The sequence below is a fragment of the Brienomyrus brachyistius genome, chromosome 16 (genome assembly GCF_023856365.1).
Source record: "Brienomyrus brachyistius isolate T26 chromosome 16, BBRACH_0.4, whole genome shotgun sequence".
Lineage (NCBI taxonomy): Eukaryota > Metazoa > Chordata > Actinopteri > Osteoglossiformes > Mormyridae > Brienomyrus > Brienomyrus brachyistius.
In genome coordinates, this window is record NC_064548.1 from 9,010,595 (window position 1) to 9,029,196 (window position 18,602).

Genomic DNA, 18,602 nt, shown 5'->3' on the forward strand with positions numbered 1-18,602 from the left:
TGTACTGAATGGCTGTTTACCATCATGCAGGGAATGGTTCTCAGAGACGACAAGAGGCTTTAGAATGTATAAATCACATTTCCCTCAGTTTGCTAACCTTTTTATGTCATGCTCATTAAAAGTTGATGAGCCACTTTATTTCAAAGGCGCGGTTCTGTGGCTTGATAGTGAAATTTAATGGTCCACAGGAGTCATTTTATGTCCATGATTAACAATAGCAAGGCAACAATTAAACCATTGTCTGAAACACTATCTGTACTGTAGCCATTTCTACTGCAATTAATGGAACCGTGCTGGAAGTATCCTATAAAAAGGATCCTCTGTCCTTCGGGATCTTGGGAAATTATATATGCACACTTAAAAAGGCCAGTCATTGTGAAATTTAAGGAGGCTTGAAGAAAGTACATTTATCAAGTGCGAGGTGGAAACTGCTGTAAAATGCCTGCTTGTTATTTTTTCACATGCCAGCGGATTATGTGACTGATCACAGAATTTGAAATCAAATCGGCGTCATCTTCAGAATGTCAGGCCATCGAGATGAAGGCATTAAGGCTGCCTGAACGTCTGCTGATTTGCCCATCAAGGCCACACCTTCACCCTGCAGGCCAGCCAGTGTTTAGCATATGATCAGGGGAGCCGTTCATAGTTACTGCTTAACGGGTCTTCTCATGTTAATCCTTTGCTTTGTTAATGCTGGAAACCGATATAAAACTACTGTACTAAACTGCAGGCCACAGAAATATGTTTTAACAAGTCCTGTACAATCAGGGTCCAGGGAGTGCCCAATTAATAACAGATACATAGTGATATACTGTCGCATGAGTAAATGTCCTGAGACACTGACTAGGACAAGAAGGTACAGAAAATGGATGGATGGGTGAATGAATTAACGAACGAATGAATGAGGTTTTACATAAACACACAGCAATAAAATATGCTGATATTGTAAGTCATGTAGTAAATAATAATTGATTGCTATTATGTTTTTTTGAGGCGGCATGGTGGTGCAGTGGTTAGCACTGTAAGGGGCGGCATGGTGGTGCAGTGGTTAGCACTGTTGCCTCACACCTCTGGGTCCAGGGTTTGAGTCTCCACCATGGCTCCATGTGTGTGGAATTTGTATGTTGTCACTGTGGGGTTTCCCTCCCCCACAGTCCAAATGCACCTTAATGTGAATTAAGCGGTAATTGTCTGTCACATTGTCTGTATGTGTGAATGGTGTGTGTTTATGGGCTGCTGACGGGTAGATTCCTCGTCCTGTGTTGTTCCCTATCTTCTGCCCATCGCCTCTGGGATAGACTCCACACGCCCATCACCCCGAATAGGATAAGTGGCTAGAGAAGATGGATGCACAATTTTTATTTTTATTATTACTATTAGGGATGGTGATGTCATTGTCAACCGCTGGTGATCATAGAGAAAGAATTTACTTTTTAATGGGCCTTCATTCTATTCTTCAGAATTGTTGTCGAAAACCATCTACGTTTTCTAAGTATTGTACCATTTTCCAATAAGAGTTAGCTTCGATTTATCCGACCGTGCATTGCTTGTGTTTCATAAGTGTTCATGGCGCTGGTGCTGTGAGCGTCGGTCCCTTTGTACTCTTACGTTTACCCCAGTGTACATCCGAAGCAAAGCCTGTGATGCTCATTTCATGTGAAAACCACAGTTTAATTTGATGAGACAGTTGATTTAAATTTAATACAGCTGGTTTTGCTGCACTTCTAATGAGACGCACAGTGAATTAAAAGGCAAAGGAAGCCTCTTCCTAGACATGCCGATGTGCACTTTGCCGCTTCCTCGCCTGTTGGGCGCCCACTCATGAAGAGGAAGCATACAGCATTATTCCAACGTAAAGAGAAACGTAAAAAAAAAAAAAGAAGAAAAAAATCCCAAATTGTCATCTTCAACTATATGAGTCATGTGTCATACGCTGAAAAGAAATTTCGATCTTGTTGGACATACTACAAGAAACAGTAATAAAGAGAATATAAATATGTAAGACATTTAAACATGACATATTGACATATGGGTGCAAGTCAGAACACAAAAAAATGCAATTAAAAATGCATTTGTGCAATTTGGCAATAGAATTGAATATACAGGAATGTCAATAAGTAGATTCTGCTTACGGTGTTATGCATCAGAATATTCCCACTGTACTTCTGATTGGCCACTGCAACACAGCAAACCATAATCTTGGTTAATCAAGTATCAGCTTGATCAGTAACACAGCAACAGAGACTGGTAGTGGGACTGCTGCATGAACGACAGTGAAATATCGTTCCTGCCAAATTGGACGTAATCACTGTGTGCCGATTGTCTGATGTAGCGATTCACAGCAGCATGTCAGTTCTGCACTATCGACTGCATGCGAACAAGTGCCGACCTTTGTGCGTGCGTCCATCAGCTTGGCACCAGCTTCAGGAACCTGGGTATTTGGTTATCCACAAACAGCTGCTTTTAGACCTGGGTGTCTTTCATAAACGGCAGTACAGTGCATAGCGTGTAACCAGTGCCAGGGAAATGTCACTCACTTTCAGCGTAAAAGTGATGAAAATACTGCGACGATCATCATTCTGACAAGCATAATCTCCAACTTCACGGCAGTAAAACATTTTTATTATCTGAAGGTTTAAAGTGGTCCATTTAGGAGCTTTATTGGGTGTCTTGCTCCCTGTCAACCCTGGCTGCTATTGTTGAGTTTTTTTTATTATTATTCTTACTTTGGAATGTTCTAGGGAGCTACATCACAGTAGAGTTCCTCATTCAGATCTCCCAGCGAGGGTGTGTGGAGCAGGTCTACTGAATATGAGGGACTCTCTCTGGTGTCACACACTTCAAACATGACGTTGGGGACTTTCAGACGCACTTGCCCTCCTTCCCAGAATCCCCAGGGCTCTCGCAAAAGCTATAATTCTCCTTTTGCATCACAATCAGCGAATAAGTAGAGAGTTCACTTACCCTCCTCAACCGCCATTGTCTCATAAACATTTTCAGATGAAAACAGTTATTTGCATAATCTAGTCTTTGCAATAAAATCACAGTAAGAAAGCTTACAAATAAACATATATCTGTAATAATTTATTCATTCGTTTGTTTTTTGACGTCAGGCAGGTGATTGTGCTTTAAATATATTGACTTTTTTGTTCATGTGCTGTTATAATGATTATTTCTTCAAGACTTAATTGAACAAGACATTTAAATGATTAAACTGAATTATACAAATGTCACAATAATTACATTTACATACATTATTAGGTTGTGAATTGCCAATGACCGTGCCTTGGGTATGAGGGAACGCTTCATTTTTCAGATGCCTGCCCAGCTTCTGTGAGCACGGAGGCCGGTGCTCACAGTCCTGGAGCACCTTCCACTGCGACTGCTCTGGGACAGGATACACTGGAGCCACCTGCCACAACTGTGAGTCACTGTCAGCATTTCCGTACCCAGAACCCCAATAGCCTACAGCTGACTAGGCGCTCATGCTTCTGAACTAATTTGGACTGGACACCAATCTCTTACCATGCCTCGAAACTTCCTACAAGTTTACTAAACCTCAGATGATATTTTGCACATTTAAATTTATATTCTGCCTGCTGATATTTTGTTTACACAGGATCTTGTTTTTTTTTTCCTGGGGCTGTAACAACACATAATGTATTAAAGCCGCATTGTGTATTAACTTGACAGAATGTAACAATTGAATGGTGATAGTAACAATGATAATGATGATAATAATAATAAGAATATGGTAATGTTGCAATATAAAATTATAATGCAGTGTATAAATTTGTTACATTTTGTCAACTAATTACATAATGAGGTATTACTACATGATGTGGTGTTACTACATGATGTGGTGTTACTACATAATGTGGTGTTACTACATAATGAGGTATTACTACATGATGTGGTGTTACATGGTGTCACATTATGTGCTGAAAATTTGTGTCATTTATTGCATGATGCGGTATTATTACAAAATGTATTGTTACAGGGCCCCCCCCCCCCATCCATGATGATATTTCAAAAACTAAATAAATAGCTACCGAGTATAATCAGAAGATCATAGCCAGCGAGCTCGTTAGCAAAGTGTCTGCTAAATAAGGAACGTCTTTATTTAATGCTTAATGAAGTGGCTCGATTCATGTGATGGTAAAAAATGTTTCTGCTTGATCATACGGTATCACCATAAGCATGAGATGGTTTGGATTTATGGGGGAGGTAGAGTACCTAATGAGTGCCATAAGATCTAAACATGGTTAAGAAATAAATATCAAGAGGGTAACTAGAACCCTTTATCCCTTATCCACCCCACGTGTCCAGCGATCTATGAACCATCATGTGAAGCCTACATGCATGCAGGGAGTACCTCAGGCTACTTCTCCATCGACCCAGATGGGAGTGGCCCCCTGCTGTCCACCCTAGTGTACTGCAATATGACAGGTGAGTCTATCCTTCGGCTGCCAGAACTCTTAGCCCTACAGTGTATAAATGTACGGAACAGTCTGTCGGTTTATCTGTCTATCTGTGTTTGAGTAATCTAATAATTATTACCACAGTGGCTAATTCAGGTCTCCCAGCACTAAAAACATTCATCCTACTTTGTCTGTGAACTCTTGGTTGTATAGTGAAGAATCACGAAAATGATGCTTTATTTGCTATTTGTACCAATCTGAGCACAGATGCATTTGAACACATTCGTGTAGTATGTCATGCTGTCCATTAAGACATACGCACAGGCGTACAGCTGAGGGTGAAGCTTGCGGTCCGAGCAAAGGGTTAACCATTTATCTAGTGAAGCATTTTCAGAGCGTTTTCCACAGTTTTATCGTTTTGGTTAGTTTAATGTATAAGATGTTGTGGAAGTCAGTGTGTCAGTGAATGAAGTTGAATAGAAGCAGAACTGGGATTGTACAAGCATACAGAAAAACCCATTAATTATTTTTTTTTCCATCATGATAATGACATTAAAACCCACTCTTCAAGGCCATGCCTTGGTATGAGGTATCAATAGGGATGCATTCCTCTCAACCCCAGTAAGATCAAAAAGTCCTTCTCGGCCAAATATATAGTAAAGGATATTAGTTAATCGTACACTCCTTTTTAGAAGGTTATTTCAAAGAGAGTGAGAAGAGACCCTGTGTTACAAAGAAACTTAGCTGAATCACAGATGATCACACATCTTACATTTGAGCTGGTTCTTTAAGGAATTTAAAGAGGCTTCTGGAGAATTTGGAACTTAACTTGATAAAGAGGGCCATTAAAAGTATAATATATTATAATTTATTTTCTTCAGAGCTGGGGAGAACTTATTTAACAACATACAATTGCATTTATGCCTTGTTTTAGAGGACAAAGTCTGGACAGTTGTCACCCACAACAACACAGAACTAATAAAAGTACAAGGGTCCACACTGCAAAAGCCCCATGTCATGCGATTCAACTACAGTGCCTCAAGTGAACAGCTGCGATCCCTGGTAACTATGTCTGAGCAATGTCAACAGGAAGTGGTCTACCGCTGCAAGAAGTCCCGCCTCTTCAACACATGGGGTGAGGCACAGCATCTCAAATTTATTCTTATATTTGTGCTTTCTTCAAATGATGCTCCATAGTAATAATTATAACTAAAATAAACATTATAATTAAACAACTAAAGTATAATTAGCCTTGATGTGACTGTTGATGTGCTTCTTACTTCATAATCAAAACAAAAAAAAAAAGTTTCACAAGGTCAAAAAAGCTGCAAAATGCTATTACAAGAAGTTAAGGTTTTAATGCTAAGGACAGAAATTTCATCAGCATGCGAGGTTTAAGCTGAAATTGTGACATGCAAATTGTGGGGCCAGGGTTGCAAAAACATTTCTCCTGCAGAGCCATTGTGATCCCCGAATCGGATCATAATGTGTGACTGATTGGTGCCGTAGGACCTTGCGGAGGAACATGCAGAAAGCAGTTGAGGATAATTGGCCTGGTTGGGAGTGTATTAATGTATTGCCATCAGATGCCATCGGATGCCAGGGGCTTCGATTATTTTAATATGCTGCTTGGGCACAAGTGACCTCCTTGAATAAATGATTACTGCTCTATAGGGGGGGGATATTTATTTGTCTCAGTCCATGATTCTCAGCTTTCCTGCAGCATGTGCAAAGATCACATCTCACGTGACATATTTGGCTTTCAAACGCTGAGGCAGAAAGCAGTGTGCCGAGAAATAAGGGCAAGTGTCGTCAAAACGCAGCTTATAATTTAATATAATTGCACGCAGTAGGTCTGTGATGTTAGAGTTCTCATAAAAGCCTTTTTTTATTCATTTGTTTAAACAACAGTACTAATAGAAATGAATTCAGCATGCAGCAAGCACTCGAGTTCGTCTTGAGTGTTCTCATAACATTGAGAGCAGGAAGGTTATGCCGGGTGCATTAGGCAAAATCACTCTCATTTCATTCCATAACTAGAATTGCAGTGGATTTTTATGTGGCAGCTGGAGGTTGCTCCTCTTTGGTGTGTGTGTGTGTGTGTGTGTGTGTCTTTTAGTAATGTGTTTTTGTTCCCTTTCTAACTACATACAGTGGAAACCACTTATAGTGATCACATCTCTGGCTGAAATTGATCACTGTAAGCAGATGATCGTTATAACCGATTTTTTTTCTTCTTAAATTACCATCTAACTGATAAGTGTATATACTAGCATGAATATAAGGTAGTGAAATGGACAGCGTCACTGATTGCTTAATTTTGATTACAGTACAACCATTTCATACGCTTTTCAGATTACAGTACTATAAAATTAAATAACTAAACTGTGTATAATTCAAATACACTATAACATCGTACATAAATTATAGCTTGTTGTAGTTTCGCTGTTGCATCTAGTTGACTCATTTTTGGCAGTTTACCATAAGCTTTGACGAGTTTATATTTGTCATTGACAGAAAATGACTCTTTTTCTGATCATGTTTTCTCCTAGCCAGAAGCAGACGTTACTGCAAGGCAAAGTAGGATGATCAAAGTAAAGTCAAAAAGAAAACAAAAAAACACATAATTTTAATTTTTCCATATGTTGTCACGTTTAAAAAAAAAAAACCCAAAATGAACACTATAAGTGGACTACTTGATTACTATAAGCAAATTATTTAAACAGTTTATGTACAGGTATGCTTCTGTCCCAAGCTTTTTGATCCATACTGTACAATATAAGCAATTGATAACTATAACTGTGATCACTATAAGTGGTTTCCACTGTATATTCAATCTGCTATTATTATTAGTTTTGTTGTTATTGCAATAATGAAAATAGCATTAGTTTACTTCATTAATATTTTATGCTTCAAGATATTGTGTACTGTGTACTTTTTAATTTGTTCGCACCATGTTTACAGTACCTGTTTGCACTTGTTCTGTCTTTCAACTTCATCTGTTTTGCACTACATGTAAGTTTGTCTGTGCTCTGCATACAGTACCTTGCTGCTGTTTGCAGAAGAATTTCCTGCTGAAATTCTGTCTCATCTTCTCAGTAAAACACACTGATAAAAACGAATGGCAAAGTAATAATTTTGCGCGATTTCATTTTCTGCTCCCTGTATAGATGTATCAGTAACAGGAGGTGCGGTAGCGTATGACCATCACTTTCGGAAGGTTCGGGTCGCCATCGCTCAGATTCCTCATGCTGCTTTGCAGATGGCGCCCCCATGTCCTGGTGGGCGGACAGAAGTGGGGAGAGGCGCACCTACTGGGGGGGCTTCCTGCCCGGGGTGCAGCAGTGCTCCTGCAGTTTGGAGGAGAACTGTATCGACATGAACTACTTCTGCAACTGCGACGCTGACAGGGATTCATGGTAATGGAGCTGAAAGCCAAAGCGGTTCAATATTAGGCTATTTACCTGCCTAAATTTACTGCCTTTAACCTGTGCCATTCTCTACAAGATAAACTTAATGTTTATCACTGTGTTATTTTACAAAATTGCTCAATTACGTTTCTGTTACAAATAAGTTTGAAAATAACTCTTGCCCTTTACTTGAATGCCATCTGCGCGGTTCTTATTAAGCAGGAAATGATTGCCATGTTATATGTTTACAAGCTTGCATTTCTGTTTGTTAATGTAGTGGTGCATAATTCTACAGAGAGTTCAGCTTCCTGTGGCTTTATTAACAGATATCCACATGTTCAGTACCGACTGCAGGGGATAGCTGCAGGCTTGTCTGCGGGGAATTTGTAATGATTTTAGCCATAATAAGCACAGAAGCGTTCCTAGAGGGAAACAGATTTACAGCGCAAACATCTAGCGAAACCCGAGCCCAGCTTATGTGAAGCGGATACAGAAATCGGACATGCTTAAATCTCTGAAGACAGAAACAAATTTGAAAAGTAAATGCAATGCCTAACTTAAATGATTATGGACCTGAACGGAAAAAAAATATGTAAAATTAGAAGTGCTGATAGATACCAAACAAATTAGTGGTGCAATGGAAAAGCGGATTTTTCAAAGGAAAGTTATTCCTAAACGTAATCAGTGGATATTTCAAGTTAGAACAAGCAATGTTACCAAGCTAATAGCGTTATTTAAGTTATTTTCAGTGCTTTGAAGCACCAGTTACATTCCATACAGCTACATTTTCGGCCGATGTGTGACATAGTGGGTTCGGACTCTGTGCCTGCGAATGTCAGTTCAAATCCCCTGGTTGGCAGAGTAATCATATCTCTGATGGGCCCCTGAGCGAGGCCCCTAACCCCAATTGCCCCAGGGACAGGCTGACCCTGCCTTCTCAACTGTTTGTCGCTTTGAATAAAGGCATCTGCTAAATAGATAAATGTAAATGTTGTACATAACCTTGCTAACAAAATTAATGTATTATAATTTATTGCTGAGAATTCCCCATGTGCGTTTCTGTACCTCTGGCCCTGGTATGCGGTTAAAAATGCACATTTACCTGCGAGTGTTTTATGTCGTGTCATTGGATCAGGTTGCCTGTTTCCTTATTCCTGTTCTCAGAAACCATCTGTAACCTCTATGTCATTTTAAAGGGCAAATGACACAGGGCTTCTCTCCTACAAGGACCATTTGCCAGTGAGTGAAATTACGATTGGAGACACAAATAGGACAGGATCAGAAGCTCTCTACAGAATTGGAGCTCTGCATTGTTATGGGGACAGTAAGTGTCTTGCTGCCTGCAAATGATCAGTCTAATAGATTCAGGATTTTGTAGGGGATGAGGATAAAAGTTAAGGAGAAAACATTTACGAGAAGTTTATAAATTTGGGAAGGAATATAATATAGTTGGTCATATGCATTGGGCATTGATCACATATATATAACAATAAATACTTATTTAACTATAAGAAATGTTGGTAACATCCGATGGGGCTCAAGTAACTTAGTAATTCAGTTACTCCTGAAGTACTTGTCATGAACAAATGTAGTAACTGCATGAAATACATGAATAATTATGACTTATTAATGATGAACCAACATGGAAATAGTATGCAACTAACACTTAGTTACTGGTGAATTAATGCATTAAGTAAGAGTATACTACTACATTGTCCCCCCTTGAGTACCATCACCAAAATGTTTTTTTTTTTTTAGTACAGTGACACAGTGCATTTCTAACCCATGGCGATATTATTTTTATTTTCTCTGTCTTCTTCCTGCAGGGTTTTTCTGGAACGCGGCATCATTTTATCAGGAGTCGTCATACCTTCACTTCCCCACTCTCCAAGCAGAGCTCAGCACTGACATCTCCTTCTACTTCAAGACCACCGCACCCTTTGGAGTTTTCCTCGAGAACTTGGGAGTGAGAGACTTCCTCCGGGTGGAGCTCAGCTGTAAGTCCCTCACTTGCTTTGAGGAAAAATCGACTATTCTGTTGCTTAGAGACAGACATCTTAAAACGACTTCTGTATCTGTCGGGCGCCAGCTGTATCATCTGAATACCTTTTGCATATTTAAGTGGCTTGAGTGCCATTCCATGGTTGCTCCTCTAAGGCACATGGCAGGACTGATCTAAGATACGTGGAAGGATTGATCTTTCAGCCTTTACATACAAAAGAGCCAAGTATTCGGCAAACAGCAGCAAAGGAAAAACAATTCATTCCAAAAAACATGGCATCTTGAAGTGTCACGGAAAACATTCTACTGATTGGACAAAACGAATCAGGCATTTTATGTAAAATAAAAAAGTCCTTTCTTTACACTCTACCTGGCTTTTCAAATGTTTAACAGATTTGGATCTAAATTTAAACACAGCTTTCAAATTTATGCTTTATTCACTTGGCTGATAGTCTTATTCAGTGTGATGTACAGCCACTTTGGTGAAAACTGCAGGAAGTGTCCTATATATAGGAAGCACTTCTGAATGCCCTTAAAGTACTGGGAATAAAAGCTCATTCTTGTATATATGAAACTTAGAATTTACATCAAAGAAATTAAAGCCACAATTCAGAAAGTGATCTTTTACTTCTTCTCCAATCCGGACGGGATTACATTCATCATGAGGGAGGTCTGGGTATATCTGCTTAAACTGCTGCCCCCATGACCGGACCCCAGATAAGGGAAGATGATGGATGAATGGATGAATGGATGGATGGATGTAATAATTATTTTTTTATTTTTATTTTAAAGAAAAACATAATTAGTCATTTTGAACAATATGTCCTTCTGCCACGTAAACTGCTGAACGATAAGCATGAAGTTTTTCTTTTTTTTGTTTTTACATTTTCTTCACATTCAGGAGTATTTTTATGTCGTCCACTGTGTGGTCTTTTCTGGATGACCTGTTCTCAGCCTTTTCTTGACCCCAGTAGTTTCCATTAGTCTTAATGAGTTTCTTTTGGTGATGATTGCCTGTCCTCTCATCCTCCACATAGCCATTCAAATGGAAGGCTTTAAAAACTGTTTTAAAATGCCTCCACTTTTGCTAAAGGTCCGTGGCTCTTTCCTGCTGCACTCAATGAATGCAGCAGACAGCTGGACAGTTAGAAACACCTGTAATGTTGATGTTCTCCATACTTATGCTTATCTAAAAAGCGCCCATTTGCACTACTGTGTAATGGTAAAATGCATATCCATTAACTTACCAGTAGGAAAAGGGAATATCCTTTTCCCTTATATGTATCTTCTGCACTGAAATCTATATTTTTTGAACATCTAGTTACAGTATAATGCATTAGCTAGTGTTCCTGGCCAAATGGAGGGCTGTACATGTAATATATAATTCTGTGTCCTGTTCTCTCGTTGTAAACTATGGCAGTGAATTTTTGTTGCTAAGATGAAAACGATCCTTTTCACATTTTAATGTGAAGCTATTACATAAAAATGTGAAATTTAAATCGTTATACCGAGATGCGTTAGTCGTAAATACGAGATAAGTATCTCGTTATAACGAGAAAAGATTCTAGTTTTACGATGAAAGCGTGTCACGGTTATCCTTCATTTTTCCTGCATTTTTGGCTCACTCTGGATTAACTGGCTTGACTGGCTTTTAACCCACCAAGACCCGAAACACCAATTTTCTACTACTGAGACTTTTACGAAGTTGCCGCGTACCTGAAGTCTCCCTCGAGTAGCATATGCACACTTATAACTGTACCATTTACTGAGCTCAGCAGCAGCAGAATTTCATGGTGCCTCATCCCCAGCAGGAAGTAAAACTTTAAATCAAATCATGCAAATGAGTCATTATCAAGTTTGGCTCGTCTCTTTCACTTTGACCTTTTTCTACTTAAAACAACATAACATATCCATTACATTAAAATGAGACACTTTTCTCCTCTCAAGTGGATTTAGCCGTGGACACTTTTGACTTTTACTGTATCTTGCAGCAAATATTTATACTTTCTACTGTACTACATTTCTACTTAACGCTGCGTTACATTTTACAGTCGTATTGCGGTTTTTTTTTTTCTTTGGATGAGGACAGGAAAAAGTACTGATGGGACCGATAATACCGAGATTTTGGAGCTTTTCTTTTCAAAGTAAAGCCCAGCGACTCGAAGCAGGGAATAGGCGTCAGCGGTTTTGAATCCTTACAACCCTTATAAACATTTATATAAGCAAGATGAAACCTTTGGGCATGTTTTTCTTCCCTCTCATCGAGTTGGAGAGATTGATTGCTATTCATGACACCATTTGATTCATTGACTAAATGGCAAGAGGTGATCCTTGAATGTAATGTGATCAGGCTAACTTATTGGTTAATTGTGAATAGCACGTTGATGATGACGTGACAAAATGTGTTATCCCGATATCACACTATATCACATTTTCTGTAAATTCAATGAATAGTTTGTTTAAAATTACCACATGAAAAGACATATTTATTACTATTTTGGTTTGTTCAATGAATGAAAGATGCGTCCTCATTTTTCATTAATTATCCCACAGCCCTACACACATATATCAGTGTTATGACTATTGCTGAACTGTGTGTCTGACAGCATGTGCTTATCAGCATTTATCATTGTAGCTGATTGATTATGTAAACCGAATTTCGGACACAGTGGAATATGATTTTTCCGAAAGTTTTATTAAAACTAGCATTTCATGTTTTAAATGTATAGATTAGAAAACAAAATGCCATCATTCCTGAACTTTTGTATTTAACAAAATGTATGTATAGTTGACACACCTAATGCTGTTTTGTTGCATCAGGGACTAGTACTATTACTGTAACACTTTAAATTTATTTACATGTAAGTACTTAATTTTACTCAAGTAGAAAAGCCAAAGGGGTAGCTCAGCTTTACTAGAGTACATTCTCAGCTTGTTTATTTCTACTTTTGCTTAAGTAAATTGTTTGAGTACTTCCTACAACACCATTTTTATCAAAATCATTTACATTCACAAAAAAAATTGTATTGTAACACAAAACATTTCTTGTTGGAGCAAGGTTATTTTGTGTTTCATTACAGTATAATGTGAAAAAAAAATCTAATTACAAGGAGAAAGGTTTCTCGGTGTAATGAGAAACTGGGCAAATTTTAGTTTTGTCATGGTGGAAACGATATCCTGCCCTAGTAAACTTGACACTAATTGCATTCTGTAAAATAATTTTGTAAATTCATTCACCAGAGAATATGTAAGTATGGCACATGTATCTCACATTTATTTCTATTAACATATATTTTATTTAGCAGATGCTTTTGCCCAAAGCAACATGCACGTGAGACGAATCACACATTATACTGTAAACGTACAGCTGTCATGGAGTTGCTGGGTAACAGCCCTACTGTACCTGGCAAACAGTATTGGAGCAACATCTTCCAAACGAAGCAAGAACCTAATAATACAGCTGAAATCAGCAGAATGTGCAGCACTGAGAGCACTCAAGGAACATGGAGTGGTGTCAGGCTAGTGGAGGTGCTCCTGGAGCAGATGTGTTGTGAGGCATTTATTCTGCTGCTTCATGTTCTCTCTTGAATTTGAGTTCTCAGTACTCGAGTTCCGTCAGTAAACGTGGTTGTTCTCTGTGGCTTCTCCTCCTCAGCACCGTCCACCGTGACATTCGTTTTCGACGTGGGGAACGGCCCCGTGGTCCTGCTGGCCAAGTCACCCGTCCCCCTGAATGATAAACAGTGGCACTATGTGAGAGCGGAGCGCAACGTCAAGGAAGCCTCACTGCAGGTGGACCAGCTGCCGCTGCGATACACTGAAGCGCCCTCCGATGGCCATTTCCGGCTGCAGCTCAACAGTCAGCTGTTCATAGGTAGGAACAGGCATAAGTCTGGCATAATGGTTGCCCGTACCACATCACCCCTGTCACATCACCCCTGCCACATCACCCCTGTCACATCACCTCATTTTCTTTTGTAACCAACAATTCTTCAGACGGCATTACAGCAGGGGAGGAAAAAGCTCACACACAGTCAAAAGGAACATTTTTTTAATCAAATAATGTGTTTTCATAGTTCCTCGGTGCGTATCACTGTTGCTTCACACCTCCAGGGTTCGAATCCCACCTCTGCTGTGCATGTGTGGAGTGTATGTGTTCTCCCTGTGTCGTCTTGATTTCTCCGCCAAGCTCTGCTTTTTTCCGTGCAGTGAGGCTAATTGGCCTGGCACATGTGACTCTGTGTGTCCGTGTGACCTGCAGTGGACTGTCTTCCAGTGCAGGGTATAGTCCTGCCTTGTGCCCTATGCCGCCTGGGATGGACTCCAGGCCCCCCCAATGTGACCCTGATCAGGATAAATGGATGGATGGATGTCCTGTTGTCTGCTCCTCTGTGATTTTTTCCGGCGGTCCGCCCCGGGTATTGATGCCCTGTCCCTGCCGCAGGCGGCACAGCATCCCGGCAGAGAGGCTTTCTGGGATGCATCCGCGCGCTCACCGCCAACGGCATCACTCTGGACCTGGAGGAGCGTGCCAAGATGACGCCTGGCGTGAGCGCCGGCTGTCCGGGCCACTGCAGTGGCCACGGCAACCTGTGTCACAACCGCGGGCGGTGCGTGGAGAGGAACGGCGGCTATTTCTGCGACTGCACATATTCGGCTTACGGCGGACCAAGTTGTAAGAACGGTACGGCGCCGGATTCGCACCCTGCTCTGCTGCGCAGTTTCTCAGTTTTTTTTTTAATTTAGCTAGCTATATTATTCATGAGGGGCGGCATGGTGGTGCAGTGGTTAGCACTGTCGCCTCACACCTCTGGGACCCGGGTTCGAGTCTCCACCTGGGTCACATGTGTGCGGAGTTTGCATGTTCTCCCCGTGTCGTCGTGGGGTTTCCTCCGGGTACTCCGGTTTCCCCCCACAGTCCAAAAACATGCTGAGGCTAATTGGAGTTGCTGACTTGCCCGTAGGTGTGCATGTGTGAGTGAATGGTGTGTGAGTGTGCCCTGCGATGGGCTGGCCCCCCATCCTGGGTTGTTCCCTGCCTCGTGCCCATTGATTCCGGGATAGGCTCCGGACCCCCCGCGACCCAATAGGATAAGCGGTTTGGAAAATGGATGGATGGATATTATTCATGACAGACATCGACAGTTACTGACCAGTGTGGGCATTCATTCTAAAGACACACTAAAGCACTCAACTAAACTTTATCCACCTAACCTAATTAATTAAACCGTTCCAGCCATTATGGAAGTCGTTAGGGGTGTAAAGAGAATCGGCTTGCACCCGAGCCCATTATACTTTGATTGAGGACCCCTGCTTTAAATTAAGGACACAGTTTCTATTCTCTATAGGCTAACAAAAATACAATTTAAGGGTTTATTTTATCTTGTTTTAAGATGGACTTTTCTTAATGGATGTGTCCTTTCTTTGTAATTCTGTGTTCCAGAATGTCAACACATTAGTGAGTGACAGCATAGTGCTTGATTGATTAGTGATATTTATTTTTTATTTATCTGTATATATAATTAAACCACTACTAAGTAGCTCCAATTTTACATTATACATCAGATGATGCTTTTTTTTTTACCCTTATAAAGACTCATGTGGGTGTCGGCATCTTTCAAAAGTTATAATGTGTTTTGGAGGTTCACACTTTTATATTTTCTTCAGAATGCAGTTGAGATTTTCTTTGCCCATGTATAGTTTCATAATACCACGGTACAAAAAAAATACCCATAGCATGTCAAAATCCATCATAAACCTAGTTTATAATTTGCCTATAGCCATTTTTATCTTTCGCTATTGTGTGTAGAAACACTTCGCAGATCTCTAACACTGAGAGCAGCATTTGGGTTCAGTTTCATGAGATAAAACTGGAAGAGGACTACAGACTGCACCTAAAGGTCTCTCCTGTCTTTGATAAGCCAATATCTATATTTAAGCAAAGTTTAAGGCCTTGTCTTCTTGTGCAAGAGGAAATCACTTCAGTCAATCTAGTTTTGCCTCTAGCTGACCAAACACAAACATGGCTCTGTGCCACCAATCCTTTTAATAAGAAAATTCACCACTGTCTTACACTCGACAATCTCTTCAGACCCCATTGTGAGAGACGGACAGCTTCAGACTTATTCTTTGTACTGTTATTAGATGGCGCACTGGCTACACTCTTTGGAAAGAATAAAACGAGGCGTTTCGAACTTCGCCGCATGCTATAGGTGAACTTAGCAAAATGAAGACGACTCAGTGAAATCCTGAAAAAAATGCATTTTGACTTTGTGCAAAAGGATGTATTTGCATGGAGATAGGAGGGCTCGTTCACAAATCCAACATTTGAAAATCCTTTCCTAAAATATCTTGGAAGATGCCACGCAATGTCACTCATTTTTCTCTCCCTGTCTTCCCGACTCTGCGCAGAGGTGTCCATGTCTTTCGAGAGCGGTTCCTCTGTGACCTACAACTTCCGAGAGCCCTTCTCTAGCATGATCAACAGAAGCATCCAGACTTCTGCCATCTATGCCCAGAACAGGATCTCCCGGGAGAATATGGCCCTCAGCTTCCGTACCACGCAGACGCCGGCTATGCTGCTCACTGCCAGCACCGTCTACCAGCAGTACATGGCTATCATACTGGCCCGCAATGGTACTGGAGCGTCTTTCCTCAGAAGAACCATTGTTTTATCTTGACTGTGTTTCTGTCTGCTGTATATATGAGTCACAGATAACGAATGACAGATTCCCTGTGTGTGTGTGTGTGTGTGTGTGTGTGTGTGTGTGTGTGTGAGCATATTGGCCAAAAAACCTAATTCTCATAAAAATTGATTTTTATTTCTATTCAATGACCCTCATACTAACAAGGCAGCACAAATTTATGCACTTAACAGGTAAAATATTAATCTCAGGTTTTGTTCTTCTGAAAACAACAGAAGTGAATTCTGAGCCTTCAAACTATAAAAAGGTTAAGTATCAATTTTTCGATCAAGTTTTGAATTAATCTGATCATAGAGTGTTCCAGAAGTTTCCGGGGTCCTTTTGTGACATATGGCTCTTAGCTTAGGCTTCACCCTTTAAAATTACCCTAGTAAAACTGTCTGATGTGGCAGTTATTAACATTTGGTTATCGTCAAGTGCCTGTAATTACATATTGCAAGTCTTTTGCCGGGGTGCTTAACGGTTGGACTAGGTGAGCAGAGAGAAGATAAGGAAATGAAAGTACAAGAGAGGATGGGAAATGAATTAAGTTGTGACTGAATTTGCATGCAAGTTCCTTTTTTGCAATGCATCATGGTCCTCAGTTATTCAGGGTCCTGGCATCGCTGGACCACTGAATGGATTATACGGCTGATAAGATGATTTCTGCACAGCCAGCAAAGCAGGAACATAGAAGCGGCCATTTGCTCAGAAGATTAGAGCAAAATTCTCCTGCTATTAAAATAACAAAGGGTTTCAGGCGTTTGAGTGACAGTGATATCATATTGCAGCGTACATTTATCATTTATGTTAAGTATTTCTGTTAAATTATACATTTCTTTGGCAGTATATCAGCATAGAGCCTGACTGTAAAATGCTGTCAAGGTTTGACAGGGCGTGTATAATCGGACTACTTACTAGTGAATACAGCTGTCACTGCACTGCTGCTAATGGTAATCATCATTATAGTAATTTCTGGTGTTATGCATCTGCAGCAATGAGGACTGGGCGTTGCTTAGTGCATCATTTAAACATTGGTTTAATGCCCTCCTGTTCGTTTAGGGAGCCTGCAGATCTGGTACAGGTTCAATAGGGAAAGGAAGCCAGACGTGTTCACGCCCACAACGACCAGCCTGGCCAATGGGCAGCTCCACTGGGTGCGAGTGCATCGTGATGGGCGGGACGTCTACATTCAGGTGAGTTTCCTGTGTGGTTTCAATAAACCACAATTAGGCTTTTAGGCAGAGTAAGGTAACTGTCATTTATCACAGAAAATCAAGGTAAACTCAGTAGAAGATACTGCCTTTCATATGGTGACTGAATGCTTATATCTGCAGAAAGGCATATGTTTTTGATGTTACTGTTGTTTTTTGACTCCCGAAATATCTCATGTAATGTGTCTTGTAATAATGACCCAATAGCGATTAATTTTCAATAAAAATGACACCTGTCCAACACACGCTATCAGAATCAGGCTGAAACTAGCAAAAATTCGGGATCAGATACCGCAGGGGACTGGGGGGAGAAGAAACTGATTCGATTTTCAGATAGATTGAATCTGAAAAAGAGCAAAAATTCTTGTTGCGTTAGCACGGCATACCGTTAACAGAAGTGAGGGTCGCATGTGCGTCAGAGCTGTCATGTCGGCTGAGTGTAAATGCAGTAGCTCCTTAACATTAGTGCATTTGACATGTGTGGATTTCATTATTCGCGAACTGTTCGCAAACAATTAAAGCGGAATGTTTTTGGAGCTTGCTGAAATATCGCAAGGCAAAAACAATACAGAAAATTATTTAAATCATATAAAACAGAAATATTATCAGTGCATATTTGTTACTGTAAGTGCATGACATATTTTTAATTTGAATCTCGTGTTTCTCAAAGTAACTTTTAAACCTGTCATTGCTGATAATGTAGAATTTTTAGTAACGAGTCCAAAACTTAGTGCTCCCAGTGTGTACAATAATAACTTTACGTGCAGGTCAGCATAGGAAATGAGAAAGTAATTTGACAGGCAATGCAGTGCTGTTTCTTTTACTTGTTTTACTTGTTATTATTCAGGCTAACAGACTGTTATAAGTTGAGTT

At 40.2% G+C, this 18,602-nt stretch overlaps 1 protein-coding gene across 1 annotated transcript in view; it reads left to right on the forward strand.

Annotated features, from left to right (window-relative positions):
* Positions 1-18,602, forward strand: part of LOC125709591 (contactin-associated protein-like 5) — an 89,405-nt gene that overhangs the window by 59,372 nt on the left and 11,431 nt on the right. Inside the window, exons 11-20 of the mRNA XM_048978189.1 lie at positions 3,317-3,423; positions 4,330-4,449; positions 5,356-5,556; positions 7,684-7,840; positions 9,028-9,155; positions 9,658-9,828; positions 13,488-13,706; positions 14,277-14,516; positions 16,244-16,468; positions 17,578-17,711. Coding sequence (XP_048834146.1) covers positions 3,317-3,423; positions 4,330-4,449; positions 5,356-5,556; positions 7,684-7,840; positions 9,028-9,155; positions 9,658-9,828; positions 13,488-13,706; positions 14,277-14,516; positions 16,244-16,468; positions 17,578-17,711 — 1,702 coding nt within the window. The remainder of the gene's footprint in view (positions 1-3,316; positions 3,424-4,329; positions 4,450-5,355; positions 5,557-7,683; positions 7,841-9,027; positions 9,156-9,657; positions 9,829-13,487; positions 13,707-14,276; positions 14,517-16,243; positions 16,469-17,577; positions 17,712-18,602) is intronic.